The sequence below is a fragment of the Lates calcarifer genome, linkage group LG8, assembly GCF_001640805.2.
Source record: "Lates calcarifer isolate ASB-BC8 linkage group LG8, TLL_Latcal_v3, whole genome shotgun sequence".
NCBI classification, from domain to species: domain Eukaryota; kingdom Metazoa; phylum Chordata; class Actinopteri; family Centropomidae; genus Lates; species Lates calcarifer.
The window spans coordinates 12,895,517-12,911,373 of record NC_066840.1 but is presented as its reverse complement, the minus strand read 5'-3'; the positions used below and the strand labels follow the sequence as shown (position 1 = coordinate 12,911,373).

Genomic DNA, 15,857 nt, shown 5'->3' with positions numbered 1-15,857 from the left:
CTCTCCCTTTCTGAGAAAGAGAAACGCAGATTATTTCCTTAAAGGGACTCAGTGTATGGTGGGCTTTTATCGCAGGCCTCTAAATTTATAGGCCTTAATATCCCTGTCGACAACTGTTCGCTTTATAGACTAGGCCCTCTCTTTTTACCAGACGCTTTTGAATGGTCTGTTTGACTTTATATGACAACGTTAAACTACATTTTTCTCTCATAGCTACATTACTGTAAAAGTTTAGTTCAGTGTCTACAAATTAAATTAATTTCTAGACATATATGGGGCCTTCTGATGCGTAAAGAAGGAGGGGGGGCACACAACTCTTAATTATTACATGTTTTTTTATTTAAAGAAAAATCCATGAATAATATGATATTAAAGAAAGGTAAAAAGAGAATAATAATATTAAAAAAAACAAGCAAACACTTGTCGTTTTTCGAGGAGTCAGAGATAGAGAGATAAAGACAGAGAGAGAGAACAGATAATTCCTCGCTTCCTGGCTGATGTGTGGGTCGCAGGGGTTGCCGGGTCCTCCTTGGCCGCAGCCGGACTCGCACCTTATTAAACGGAAGCGGATTAAAGATCAAACGGCTGCAGTCACATCGAGTCCGGGAGAGGGAGACGAGACATGAGTCTCGACAAGTCCCGTGGTTCGAGCTGAGCCCGGAGATGCGTCAACCGCGCGGTGAATCACCGAGAGCCGAGGAGGAGGAAAAGATGGAGAGACAGGAGGAGGGGAGGTGTGTGGGGGGGGGGGGGGGGGGGGGGGAGGGTAGAAAAAGAGGAGGAGGAGGAGGTACCCTACAAAAAGGCTCCGCCGTCAGTCAGTCTGTCACACGGACCACACGCGCCAAAGGCGGCGGAGCGTCACTAGATTTCAGCTCCATCTCCTCTCTCAAACATTATCTCCAACATAATCAACACCTCCGTTTAGAGGATTAAATCGACATCACCTGCGTTATTATTATTCTTTTTTCATCTCCAGAGTTGAGGAGAGCAGGTTTTATAAGCCGACACATGATTAAAAGTTTGCGATTTTTTAAAATAAAAGGCAGCGAAACTCTGATGTGCAGAGGAGGAGAGGGGAGAGGAGACATCACCATCGGTTCATTTCAGCTCTTAAATCTGCCACTGGTTGAACTTCAGAGAGCGCGCTGGACGGAGTAAAGGTACTGGGCGAAATGAAGAGGTTTTGCGGAGGTGAGTCCACGAATCAAAAACTTTTAATGGAAGTTTTAAAGAACAAGGAAAAACAATTATACTTTATCTGTCACATAAGGCTACAGCGCTCAAGTCAATTTTATTTAGTGGCTATTTTTCCTCGGTTCTGTTTTTCTGTATGCAAATCTATGCAAAAATGTTGAATAGAAAAGTTGTGAAAAAGTGCAGGGCTGGGTGCTACAGAATATTCTGGTGTGTGATTTATAATTTTGCACACCTTTTAAATATTGTTCTGACCTATAGTTTAATTTAAGTTTTATATTAATAGAATTTTCCAAAACTAAGCAAACATGCTCTTCTATTCTATTCAAAGAGTTTTACAACCCTGTTAAGAAATTAATTCAAATGTCTTTATAATGTTTATATTCATTAATGTATTTCAAACACCCAGAATTAGCATTAATGTGGTTATGAATAATTTCATTCACATGAGAAAATTAGAATAAGAAGAAGCAGATGGGTTTGGAGGGTCATTATCAAACCGTAAAGGTTATCAAAAAATACTGGACACAGAAAAGAACACAAAATGATATAATAATGGAACAAACAAACCGGATCGACATTTTATTTACTTTTAAAGTAATTATGTATTTTTCAGATTTGCCAAGGAATGTGTAAGCAATGTGACAGAAGTGAGAGAGTGCAGAGTGCAGAGAGAGAGAGAGAGAGAAAAGTTTGAAAAAAAAGAGTGTGTGTGTGTGTGTGTGTGTAAGAGAGAAAGAGAGAGAGAGAGAGAGAGAGAGAGGAGGGGGGCTTATTCACAGTAGAAAATGACAGGAGCTGAAGGGGTCGGAGGCAGCTAAACCCCCTGTCTAGTTAGCTGTCACCGATATGAGAAAGTACATGATTCACGTTAGTCAGGGTGTGAGAGGACGTACGCACACACACACACACACACACACACACATACACACACACTCACACACACTTCTCCCCCTGGGACGACTGGTGCGGCTGCTGCCTCATGTCTAAGGAAGGACAAGGAGGTGAGAGGAAGAGGGAACTGAGGGATGGCTGTGCCATGAAATGACGAAATGATGCGCTGAAACAGAGGATCACCAACTTCCTCTCTCTCTCAGTCTCTCTCTCCTTCCCCACCTCCTCCTGTCCTCCCCCCCTCGCTCTCCTCGCCCAGTCTAGGTGGTCACATCATGTGAACCATCAGCGAATTTGGTGTAACGTTAGAAGGACAATAAATAGAGAGCCGGGTGCAGAACAAACTGCTGCTCCCTCTGATACCCAGAGCAAATAAATACACTGAAACCTCAGCTTGTTGAAGAACATCCCACCTTTGACACACACACACACACACATGCACACACACATTTACTTCCCCAGGTGGACATACACACACACACACACACACACACACACACACACACACACACACAGACATATGCATGGAAACGCACCATTATTGATTTTAAACATGCATAACCTTTCCCCTCTCTCTGTGTTGTTGTTGCACACATGTACGCACACACACACACACAGACACACACACATGGACAAGGCCTGTTATTGCTGCGAGGATTGAATTAGTGTTGGTGTATTTCAGATAAAAGTGTAAGTGTGTATTGAACCAGGGAGTTCAAACGCACTGGCCAATAGGAAGAAACAAAGGAAGAGTGAAAAAGAGAGAAAGAGTGAACCTTTCACATCTTTTGATTCACTCAGCGCCATCCTCAATTCTTCACGGTATATATATAGGGATGTCAAGAGGATGTGTGGAGGGGGGAGGTTGTGTGTGTGTGTGTGTGTGTGTGTGTTGGGGGTAAGAGAGGGTAAAGAGAGGTAGAGACAGATAAAAGTAAATAGAGAGAGAGAGAGAGAGAGAGAGAGGGAAGGAGGAACTGGCGGTAGAGGGGTTAATGCAGTGCAGATTGACAGAAGTTAGCAGCACCCAGAGGGAAAGAGAGCGGAGAGAGAAGGGGGGAATGATATAAAATGAGTCGGTCACGCTTTGAACAGTTACACATGCTGTTTACATTTTTCCCAAATTAACATGGCCCCTCGCTTCAGAAAGCTCTCCCTCACTGACTCCCTCTCTCTCTCTCTCTCTCCCCTCCACCAACTCCTTTTCCTCTCCCTCCTTCCTCTCAAATCCTCTCTTCCTCCTGCACCTCCTCCCTTCTGTCTCTATCCTTCAAGGCCCCAAGATATCTTTCCTCACTTTCAAATCCAGTAGTGAAAGTAGTAATACCACACTGTAAAAACACTCTCAGATGTTACTGTTAAAAGTTCTGCATTCAAAACTTTATTTACAAAGTTAAAGGTACTCATAATTCAAGAAGAATGGCCCATGCCAGTGTTGAATTATAATACTGTGTTATTATTATTACTCATGAATTAATGTTACCTGCATTTTAGTGCTGTGGTGGGTCAGGATGGAGCTAAATTAAAGTTTTTATATATTGTTAAACAGCTGTATAACAATGCTTACTGTATCTAATATTAACATCTGCTGTACATAACAAGTAACTACAGCTGTAAAACCAATATTTAAAATATTTGCCTCTCAAATGTGGTGGAGTTGCAGTACAAGGTGGCAAGTACTGAAATAGATTAATAGATTACTTTATTATCGCCAGATGATCAATTAATAAATAAAAGCCGATGATAAGAGATGCACCAATAATAATAGGGCCAGTAAACATAACAAAGGCAATAAAATATATATAAGATGATTACAATAGGGCTGCAACTTAAACATTTTTCATTATTGATTGGTGTACCAATTAATCTGATTGACTGATCAGTTCTTCGGGCTAGAGTTCTACAAAATAGTGAAAAATCACAGTTTTTCTAAAGTCAAAGGAGACGTCTTCACATCACTTATTTTGTTAAAAAGCAGCAAATGCTTATGATTGAGAAGCTGGAACATTAAACAGTCATCACAACAGTTCACCTGATTGATTTTCTGTTGATCAGCTATTAATCGATTCATCATTTTAGCTCCTTATTCAAATGTAAAAGTACTTAAGAACGGTCAGAGCTGTACTTCAGTACATAACCCACTGACAGAGCAGAGAATTTGAAATTCAGCAGGTTTTTCTCTTTTTTTTTTTTTTTTTTTTGAAGAGAAAACCATGAGGTCGAGATGGGGAGTAGCCAGGATGAGGGTAGCGGGGGTGGGGTGGCTGGGGTGGGAAAGGTTAAGAGGTAAATTAAAAACTGAAGGTCTGAAAAAAGGGGAAAGAGGGAATGAACGATGACGATGGAGGGAACGAGGGGAGCCAATTAGTGAGAGGAAGAGAGGGGAGCAGTAATTAGGGAGAGAGAGAGAGAGAGAGAGAGAGAGAGGAAGGAAACTTTAAAATGGAAGTTCGATGTTTCAGGAAGATTTAGGGGGAGAGGGGGGACAGATGAAGCGACAACGAAATTGAAACCAAACATGGCGATAAAGCATGGAGCGACTGGAATCCACAGATTTTTTTTTTTTTTAAAAAAAGGCAAAGACAGATTGGCTTATAAGGTGAAGAGACAGACAGACAAAAAGGGGAGCAAGGCGGAGGACACTGAGTTTATGACTAGCGAGAAATAGCTGCACAGAGACTCTCTGGGCATAAACATAATTTTTATTGGATTTTTTTTTATGTGTGTTTTCTTTTCGCCTTTGTTTTTGGGTCACTGATGCTGTTTGGCAACGCCAGCGTGTGTCCAGTGCCAAGAGGATCAATTTGAAATTCAGTATGAACAAACTCCAGAGGAAGGAATCTCCTGGGAGCAGGGATGGGAAAATGTGTGTGTGTGTGTGTGTGTGTGTGTGTTTGTGTGTGTGTGTGTGTGTGTGTGTGTGTGTGTGTGTGTGTGTGTGTTTGAGTACACAATGGTTTGTTTATATGTATTTATTCAGTACAATGTTTGTGCATACATGGACCTATTCTCCAGTGCACAATCTGGATGCATACGTGTGCGTGTGTGTGTGTGTGTGTGTGTGTGTGTGTGTGTGCACGTTTGTGTGTGTTGAGTTAGTGCAGGAATGCACATTTGATTGAGTACAGACTGACACATAAATCTGGCCTGTAACTGTACACAGACACACAACACCGACCCTGACCCCCAGACTGTCAAACCCCTGCACCCTCCACCCCCACCCCCACCCACTCGCCCCCGCTCACCCTCGCTCACCTCGGCCCGAAAGCGTGTGTCTCAGTCCACTCCCCCCCCCCCTCCCTCCACCCCTCCACCCAACCCTGTGGCTCTGTCCCCTCATGTCAGTGTGTTGATGCATGTTTTTGCCCCTGGCGTCCCGCACAGGTGTGTTTATGTTTAGGGCTAAGTGTTATGACAGAAAGCAAAATTGCCACCAGGTACAGTGCAACAGAACAATTAAAAAACTATGTGAGAAACAAACAGCCTGCTCTGGATTTGGCTCCGACAGGTCTTTTTCTGTCAACAAAGCCACAACGAGCCTGCAGCTCTGCCTCTGCCACGTTAGCTAGATGACAACAAATATGCAAGACAAGGCAGGGGATCAGTGCACACTCCAAGAGAGAAATGCGACTCTTGTGAAGTTAAAATAAAGTGGTAATAGATAACGACATTTAAAAGTAACAGAATATACTGTAATGACTGATCAAAGTTATCACATGTGGCCACAGTATGTGGATCTCAGTGGTATTAAATGGGAGATTTATTCTTGACCTTGGGAGCACAAATCTGATTATTCCCACTTCAAGGTTCGCTTATTAGCTTTTTCTGGAGCTTTCAACCATCTCCAACAGTCGTCTTCACTGAAAAGAACTTTCTCCAGTGTCACTGGGTGTTGTAACTTAAGAAATCAGGTTGTTCTTTCACTGAAGAGGACTGTAAATGCGCCGTCCCACCTGTGGGACGCTTTGGCCTCGGCAGCGCTACTTTAGGTGCGTTTTGGTCTGCATTGGATTCAGTCCTCACACAACCTTGACAAATTATGCATTGTTTGGAAGCTCTAAGTCTCCTGATTCTATCTGTGCAAAGCATTTTAGGTCCCAATATCACTGCAACAGCTGTTGACACAAAGTGATTCAGACTTGCAGCTAGAGGCCTTATAGTCCCTTTTTATGCAGAAAAAACAAGGGAAAAAAAACGTACATTTCTCGCACATTTGTGCCACTGTAACTTTGGTTCAGTATCTCTTATATTCATTCTGACTTTTTGGTTGTAAAATTTAAAGAGTTACCTTTCAGCAGAGACAAGGGTTATGACTGTAATCAAAAGAGTTGAGGAACGGTAACCTTTTTATGTTAGGTACTTTACTTTCTCAGGAAACCCCAGAAGAAGCTTGTAAGTGAGCCTTGAGTTTATGCTGCATTCCCACAATGTAAATTAGCTGAACTGATTGAATTAGTGTCACTGTTGGATGTTATTTAGATATAGATGCTAGTGATGGAGGCTTTGGAGCTATTTCCCAACTGTTTATTGACCCTTCTTGTTCTTTTCAGCTGTCAGAAATTCTTGCCGTCTCCGACTTAGAATCAGAACTAGAAGGCTGAAGTGCCGACTCTGCTGCTCAGAATTACAGTTGGCATGATATGAAGTGAACCTGGCATCAGAACATTTTATCACAATATTCTTGTCTTCCTACAATGTACTGAGCTGAGGCTGTCTTCAGATTTTGTAGCCTGATATATGTCCAGATTGTAATCAGATTTCTACCATTAAGTCTGGATAGAAAGAAAACACACATTAAAAACAAATGTAACGTTAACATCATTCAGATTTATACATGGGATTCAAACTGAACTTGTCGAGTGTGTCTGCAGACTGTCAGACTGGATTTAAATCTGTCTTCACTTCACTCACAGCATGACATATCAGCATGAGACACATCAGTCACTTCTGTCTCTAATGTTGTCTAATTTTGTCCTCTGATGCAGCAGAGGAGTTCTACACAGTGAATAGACACAAGTGAAGCATGAAGAGTGAGAGGATGTAGCCTGCAGCTAGGAGTTTTGGTTCTGGATACCCCCCCCCCCCCCCCCAAATTAAGCTGTATGGCTTGATTAATGTTAAATCTTGTCAGAGTTGTACAATGTATGCTCACCAAAAGTATGCAGTGACATTATACTATAGTCATCCTAATCAATGTTGCACTGGAAATGATAAACATCTCATTTGGACCTGATTTATAACATCTTTCCTCTCTGTTTAAGACTTTCTTTCAAGTGGTTAGAGCAACAGAGGGCAACCTTTTTTGGCACCGGAGGTAGTTTTTCCTGGACCAGACTGGAGAGATTTACTTGCACATGGTTTTCCCACAATACCAAATTCTGTTTAAGTGCTTGTTTAAAACCTCAAATGGTGGTGCATGTTGGGAAAGATGAAATACTAGTCCCTCTCTGATGGAAGCGGTACAACACCCGCAAATACCGGGTCACTGGTTTACCAAAACACCGTCTGGAGTGTAAAATGTCAAGTACGTTACAAGGCTCTTTTTGCCCCTGAACGCGACCTTTCGCCCCAAAATTCACCTCTGAACCCTGACCCCTGCGGTGGTGTTTAATTCTGACCTGTTTGAAGCGCAGAAGCTCTGGCGCCCAAAACCTTGTGTTCGGCTCTGCTTTGCACATGGCAGCCAGACTCTCCAGAGTGCCACATCTGACTTTACATCAACGAACAACGCAAAGATAAATATATGATCTGTTGCGAGTAATGGAGCTCCCCTGTGAGTGCATATGTGTAACTCCAATAAGGTATGTGTGCGATAATGCGCAGAGAATGGCGCAGAGGCAGGTCATGGTCGGCCGTTGCAGGGAACCCCTGTGTTGCTGTAATGCAATCCTCCCACGGAGAATGTTCTGGTTTCAACCCTGCCCTGCGGAGTGTGCTTCCACTGCCAGGTACACAGACACAGCCCCAAGCCTGCAGGGCTCACCTTGAAGTCAGGCTATATGCCGACTATACTGTAGCTACTCAGTATAATATTATATAACAACAACATGGCTCTGGGTTTGAGTTATCTCAGTTTACTTGTACAAAAGAGCGGTTGTTTTTAGCCGCAGTGGAGGATGCTTTTAGACATGTCAGCGCTCAATCAAAACAACAAGAGCCTTTCACGTCTGGCAATCATCTCCAAGCATGTGGCTGCAGACAAAAGGAAACGGTTTGGAACAGTTTGGGTTGATTTTTGCCAAGGAGAATTTTCTTTCTCCATCCCAGGCTCCATTTTTTTTTCTCCCTGGTACCTGTTTATTCTTTCTGAACACAACCCTTTTTTGCACAGTGTGTGTCCTTTTCCCTCCAGGGCTGTTTACTCCAATGTCGTGTTGACTTCGTGGTGTTTTGACGCTAATGGAGGATGTTCGGAGGGAGGAGCCCCAGGGTCCTTGATGAGCTCCAAATGTCGAAGCATCGCTGAAAGATGCTTATTGCCTCTGACAGGTGATGAGGTTTTTGCGGTTGAGGAGATCGGAGGAGGCTTGGCTGACAGGAGGGAGGGGGGTTGTCCTAGTTGACTGATTTCAAGGTGTGTGTGGGAGCGTGTGGGAGCCCAACCACAGTGATTTAGAAAATAAGTCTGGGAGGATGCTTTGATGTAGCCGACTACTCAGGGTCAAGCGGTAGTGGAAGAGTCACCAGCTGTGAAGGAGGCTGCTTTTTTTTCCCTTTTAAGAGTTGTTTGTTCAGGTTTTGTCCATGTCACTTTGGTGACAAGCATCTCTAATCCTGTTTTTATTCAAAATTACCAGTCTCCCCAATCTGTCATTCAGTCTGTCACTAAAGCTCAACTCATTAGATGAATATATTGCTTTCAAGGTGAGGTTAAGCTTGTTGAGCTAGTTTGGAAGCAGAGTAGGAAACTTTGACAATATATGCCATCACAGTCAGTCGTTGTTGCGTTGTCATCAATTTGTACCACAATCACAGGAGTAATCTCTTATCAATTTATTTTCTTTCTGATTGCTTTGACGTGTTTGATAGAGGAACAGAAGACAGGATATTTTCCATTTTAACACTAAGTTTCTTGCTTACTGCAGTTATAACACATTCTTGTTTCAGGTTGCACAACAGGCAGACAGCACATTTTTCTGTATAGAGTAGTATAGAGAACATACCATTATTAAGTTTCTACCCAGCCCTGTAAGGGAATGCATACCGATACGTCACATGCAAGTGGCTGAGTCAGAGGAAAAAGGTGTTGACTGTTTTAGGTCAGAACCTGTTTTCTTAGAACTACTGAAAACATGTTGAGAGTAAATGTTTTGCGGTCTGTTTAAGCTATCCACTTATGTCTCTTATTCATCCTGGGGGGGCCGTGGAGATGAAAGCCAGAGAGAGAGAAAAAAGGGGCAATAGAAAGGGAGTATGAGAGCTAATCAGGGTTAATTGGCTGCTGTTATTTTGACCTGAGGCAGAAAAGAGATAAGGAGGTAAGGCAGGGAGGAGGAGACGAAAGAGGAAGGAAAGTTCAAGGGCTTGTGACTAAAATCGGTGGGGCAAAGGGAGGGCCGAGGTGTGTCAGGGAAAGACAGAGTGGGCGAATGAGGGAAAGCTGACGGGGTCGCACACGTTGTGCAATACATATTTCACACCTGTTGAACAGCAGCGTGCTTTCTGCCCGTAATTACAAGCATGAATCATTGCCCTGCCATTTGGGCGTCAGGAGGGATGGGAGAGGATGGAAAAGGATGACGGAGAGCAGAGACAACGAAAGAAATGTGTGTTGAGCTCAAGTGAGTGAGGGGGCCGAGGAAGTGTTGAGAGCGAGTCAGAATATAAAAGAGAGAGCGTGAAAGCAAAAGCGTCCGGAGAGAGAGCGAGCACAGGGCGAAGATAAGTGGATGTACGTGAAGTTTTTTAATGTTGAAAACCACCTTTCAGCTCCAATTTTCTCTGTTTGAAACCAGAGACAGGGGCACTAAAAGGTTTCCAGTGTTGTAACCCCCCTCTTTCTCTCTCTCTTTCTGACACACACACACACACACAAAATCAGTGTATGCACTCACAGCAATGGGAATTTAATCCACATATATAATTACAGCTAGAAACATTCTCACAAACACTCACACAGTAACATAAAACACCTACACAAACATTTTGAAACATAAACAAGAAGTCCACAGCAAACATACAACTGATACAAACACATTAATGTTTGTGATTGTAAAGAAAGCCACATGTCTTTGTTTTTGGGATATCAGTCAGGAATGAACATGTGTGTGTGTGTGTGTGTGTGTTTAAGCAGCTGTTTGCCTGACAGGCTGGTGCACTGAACATAGGAGCCATTTGTCTGACTGTCTGAAGCTGACTGTCTGAAGCTATTAAGCGAGGTTTTATTTGAAGCCAGAGTAAACCTCCGACAGCCAGAAACCTCTAAAATTAGATTGGAAACGGAAAAAGCTTTATTGGCAGTGTCAGATGATGCTGCCCTGGCAATATGTAAACAGACGAGGCCATCGCCATAGAGACAAAGAAATACACCCGAATATTGTAAAAATTCCTATAAACAGTGTGAATGGTGCTGCGACTACAGCAAAGGCTTGGAAACTGTTGCTGGAGGTGATTTTTGTCTGTTGAGCTCTCAAGTCATCAAATTAATGACAAACCCCAAGTTAAATAATCACAAAATGTCTGGGAAAATAATGGCTGAGATAAATTTCACCTCATTGTTATGATTACAAATACCTCTGCAGTGTGTGTTAATTTTAACACTCCTGCGATTTGAGCGTCATTAGAGAAACAGCTCATACTGTCTGTGTTTTAATCAGAGACTTTTATTTTATTTTTTTAATTTTTACACAGTCCATCAACACCAGCTTCTCCTGCTATTGGCTGCTGCCATGGCGACAGCCCTGGATTCATCACACAACCTGGCCAGTGAGAGGAGTTCGATAGAGAGCACGTACGAGCTGACCAAATACCTGGAGTATCAGCTCAAGGAAATCAAAGACGTATATGTGAGTCACTTTTTTTTTTTGTGGCGCAAAGTCATTGTCCTGTTCTATGCAAGTGTTTCTCACTGTATCAGTTTTGTATGAACTGATATATAGGCCCAGGTCATACAAAAAAAAAATTATAAACACTTAACAATAACAATAAAATGACAATGTGAACATGTGTTTCATACTAATCAACCTACTGAGAATAATCACCTGAATGTGAATCTGCAGCTTCCCTTAGCTTCACAGAGCTAGCATGTTTTGGCTAATTGTTTTGCTTTGGTGACCATAGTGGGAGTTGACCCAAAACAGAGGTAAAAGAGAGTAAATACTGGACTTACATTCATCATAATGTTGCTCCGTTGGACGTGTAAATTAGCAACTGAACAAGTTCATCATATCAGCTCAAACTGTGACAATATGTCAGTGTTTGCAACTTGTTTTTGCTGCCCCCAAATGATCAAACAAACAAACAAAAAAAGTTAGAAAATCATGAAATATGATGCTACAGAGAGAATCTGACTAAGTTTAGCATAAAGACTGGAAATGGGGGAAACAGCTAGTCTGGCTCTGTCCACTGATAAAAAAAAATGAGCTAACTAATTTGCGTTAATTTGTTTAATCCACAGCCAAACAGCAAACTGAACTAGACTTATGTAATATGACTATTTCTTTATGATGACAGATTATCTGTCTCTCAAATACTTATGTGCAGTGTCTCCTCGGACTTCATAGACTCGACAAAACTCAAGGAAATTTGTACACAACCAAGAACTTGTTGCCGTTAAAAAATATTTTTTACAGGACAGCACCATCTTATTTTTCTTAACCAAGTGAAATGATTTGATCTAACCCGAGGTGATTACTTATATCATTGTGCTCCCTATGTTAATTACTGAGATGTCCCAAAGAATGAAAATAAATAATAAACTAGAATTATCAGTTAAACCTTCTCATCCTTTCTTTCTTCTCTGTTTTGTAAACCTCCAGCTCACCTACCTAGGCCCTCCATTCAACGAGAAAGACTTCTCCCCTCCGCGGCCAAACAGCACGGCTCTGTCCCTGCCCAGTGCTGCCACACGCCTGGAGCTGTGGCACGGCCTGGAGAACCAGGCCCGACTCGCCCAGAACCAGAAGGCCTACTCTGTGCTCCTGGCGGCCGTCAGGGAGCTGGCCCGCTCCACCCTCTGCCCCTCCCTCAAGACCTCCCTGCTGCACTTCTGCACAGGCCTAGATGGACTGCTGGGCTCCATATCCGCGCTGATGACCACGCTCGGTTACGCGCTTCCTTCTCCATCTGCAAACACTGGAAGCAACGATGGCGAGCTGCAGTACCCTCAGAGGGGGGCGGTAGGCGACCGACCGGCTCCGCTGATGAGCCAGAGCCTGTACAGGTCCAGAGCTGGGACAAGGACAGAGTCCGGTCAGCGTAGCAGCCAGAAACGAAGCGGGATGAGGGTGATCAGGGGGGAGCAGGAGGATGGCGTCGGCGTAGACTTGATGGAAAAAAGGAGAGGGAAAGAGGGGAGGAAAGCAGAGGTGACCACAGCTGGAGGAAGGAGCGGTGGATCAAGGGAGAGGGGAAGAGGAGAAAGAGGGAGGAGAGGAAAGAGGGAAGAGCCTGAGAGTAGGAGATGGGCCGCCAGCGAAGAGGAGAGAGCAGGAGGAGAGGAGGAGGAGCTGGAGGATGAGGGAGGAATGGAGGGATGGGGGAGGAGGAGAAGGTTATTGAGTATCAGTGAGGATGGAGAAGAGAGGGTGATGCAGCCAGAACCTGGGGTCACATGGTCGTACCCGGGCACAGAGAGCTCCGCCTCCATTCGACAACCAACCATCCGAAACGAGAATCAGTACAGCTACAACCTGAACTCACACCACCCAGACACAATCAGAAAAGAAGATGGATTTATTCTAGAGAAAAGCACAGCGTTAATGATGGCGGAGGAGAAGAAAACAGACATGGAAGCCACCTCCTCCTCCTCCGCTTTCTATCGTCAGCGTCGGCCTCCTCGCTCCCTCTTCGTACCCACCCTCCAACCTCCCCTATCCACCCTCTCCTTGCTCTACCAGTTCGGAGCGGGCGAGGAGCACACCCTTCTCCCCCAGCCCGTTCCTCTGTCTTTACGAAGGGGCACCTCCCTCCTTTCGCCCCCTCTGGCTCCGCTGCTCTCCTCCACCTCCACCTCTTCCTCCTCTTCTTCCCCCTCCTCGCTCCTGTCCGTGCGGCCGACGATGAACGACTTCGCCAGGAAGGTGGAAGGCTTTTGGATATTGCGGGAGCTGCAGAGCTGGCTGTGGCGATCGGCGAAGGACTTTAACCGCCTCAAGAAGAGACTCCGAGGCTGAGACACTGAGACAGCACACACACACACACACACACACACACACACACACACAAACAAACATACAAATGTGCAGTATATCGGAAATCTATTATTTGCACAAAATCTAAGTGGAAACAAACACATTCATGCTTAACACGTTCATTCATACCGTACTGGAATAAGTGAATGAAGGACTATTTGGCAGGTCACCAGAAGTGCTAATGGAATATAACACACACAAAGCCAACACATTACCAGCACTGTCACCCGCCTAATGCACATAGCAGCTCATTGAGCAAGACACACTGAGACTGGGCTGAGTTACCGGACTTCACGGCTCATAGATCAACAGAAATACCACTGTAGGTGGTTAGACACACACACACACAAGGGTAGACTGAGTGACAGGCAGCGAGACAGACAGTGCAGCCATTGAGTGAAAACTGATTCAGTGACCCCAGATGTGTGAATCAGCAAACATTCATTTTCTCTAAAGGAAGAAGGGAAAATGTCTGAATGGGTAAAAGACAAAAGGAAAAGAGGAGGAAGTGGGGAGGGGGTTAGGAAATGGCCAGAGGGATGAGGAGGGCACAGAGGAGGAGAGGAAGAGGCAGAAAAGGAGAGGAAGACGGGAGGCGGTATGAGTCAGGGGGATAAGCGGTGGAAATAATGGGCAGAGGGGTAATGCTGAGTAATCAGAAGTCGACTGGTCAGTTACAGTAACTCTACAACAGCGCTACACATACTGTCCGGACAGAGAGGTGGTCAAACACACACACACACACACACACACTTGCTGTGGTATTTGGTGCCTTAACATACCATTCACTTCTTTGCTCTTTATACTACTTTTTAATGATTTCACTCGTTAGCAAGAATTATTTAACAAAAATCTCAGTAGATTTTTTTAATGTTTAACGGAACAGTTCAGACATTTTGGGAAACAGACTTTTTTGCATATTTTGCATTGATTAGATCAATTCAACTCTCATATCTGACTGATATGGAGACAGTTAGCTTAGCATATAGACTGTAAGCGGACGAACACCTGGCCTGGCTCTGTCCAAACCAACAAACACCTCTAAAACTCATTATTTAACACGTTGTATCTAGTTTGTTTAATCTGAACAAAAACCGAAGCACAGGAACGTTAAGCAGCGATCCTAGAGTCTTGTTGTCACTGGTCACACTCCAGGATGACACTGGTCCTTGCTAAGAAGTGGTTCAGCATTTAACCCCAGTCCCAAACAATGATGAAGTCTCGCTTTACACTTGTGGTGGACAAACTGACAGTGCCAGTGCATAACATTTGAGTTTTTTCATGGATTTCACTGTGCACCTCCTCTGCACATCACGGCTACGGCAGCTTCAGAGATACCACATGAACTGTGTGGTTAACATGTTTGCTTACGTTTTCACCCAGAAGTTTCTGATGCTGGTAGAGACTGATCATAGTGAAGATAACATGACGTTGAAAGAGTGCTCAGTAATCTAGCAAAGTCATTTCCACTGCAAAGCTTCCGCTAACCATAACAACAGCTCTCTGTGTAAATACGGTGACAGTACAGCTAACCTGTGGAATATAATTAAAGCGCCCCATGGCCTGGTCATTCATGATGTATCTGTCTAATGCTGACATGGTGCTAGCGGGTGTGATCTGATCCTGAACCATAAATCAAATCCCATACTATAGGTATCTATGGCAGGACCTCCCTTGTGTTGATCGTAAATCTGACTTCAAGTTTAATGCTAAGCTAAGCTAGCCATTTCCTGGTTTAAGCTTCATTTTTAACAGACGGACATGAGAGTGGTATGAATCTTCTTGACTAACTCTTGGCAAGAAGATATTTGAGTTCCCAAAGCCCCTAAGCTGTTCCTCTACGTCACTTCACGCTCCTTAACACAAAAATGAAACACACTGAGGTGATTTTTAAGAAAACACGAAACCAGTCTTCTTACTTTTACAATTTACAGATGGCTTAATTTGTTTTTCCAGAAAAAAGTCTGTTTCTATGTCTTTGCAATGTGACTCAGATGATGTGGCTAAAGGTTATGGATCATATCTTTATAATATTTATTGAACAAGATGTTTATTTATTTTTCTCCAGTGTGAAAATACTGTATTGTAACTCAAGAGAGAATAAATAGTAGCTTTTGTACAGAGCGTGGTGTTATTGGTCATTTGGGAGCCCATTGGTGGGAGAGACAAAAATGCATATGGGATTTTTGTTTGCAATGGTTTTAGTTTTATAGGGATGGTTACGGGTGATTGGCACAAGGGGAGAGGAGCTCTCTGGAAAACAAAGGCCGGCTCACATTCAGGCGGCGTATGAGAGAGTTTTTATTTGTCTGTCCGGGTGAAAATTTACGATCTCTCTTTCTTCCTTTCATCTCTCGCTTCCCACCTCCCACTGCATCATCCCTCCTCCCACTTTGCTTTCCTTTCTCATCACAC

At 43.7% G+C, this 15,857-nt stretch overlaps 1 protein-coding gene across 1 annotated transcript; it reads left to right on the top strand.

Annotated features, from left to right (window-relative positions):
• The first annotated feature begins 758 nt into the window (after positions 1–758).
• On the top strand, positions 759–15,566 carry clcf1 (cardiotrophin-like cytokine factor 1). The gene is made up of 3 exons (XM_018668734.1): positions 759–1,194; positions 10,942–11,096; positions 12,069–15,566. Exons 1-3 carry the CDS (start codon positions 1,176–1,178, stop codon positions 13,422–13,424), a joined length of 1,530 nt encoding a protein of 509 aa, XP_018524250.1. The 5' UTR covers positions 759–1,175; the 3' UTR covers positions 13,425–15,566.
• The last annotated feature ends 291 nt before the right edge of the window (positions 15,567–15,857 follow it).

Bases quoted from the DNA above. Each gene is read 5' to 3' on its own strand.
- clcf1 (XM_018668734.1), top strand. The intron at 11,097-12,068 runs GTGAGTCACTTT...GTAAACCTCCAG, and splicing joins AGGAAATCAAAGACGTATAT to CTCACCTACCTAGGCCCTCC.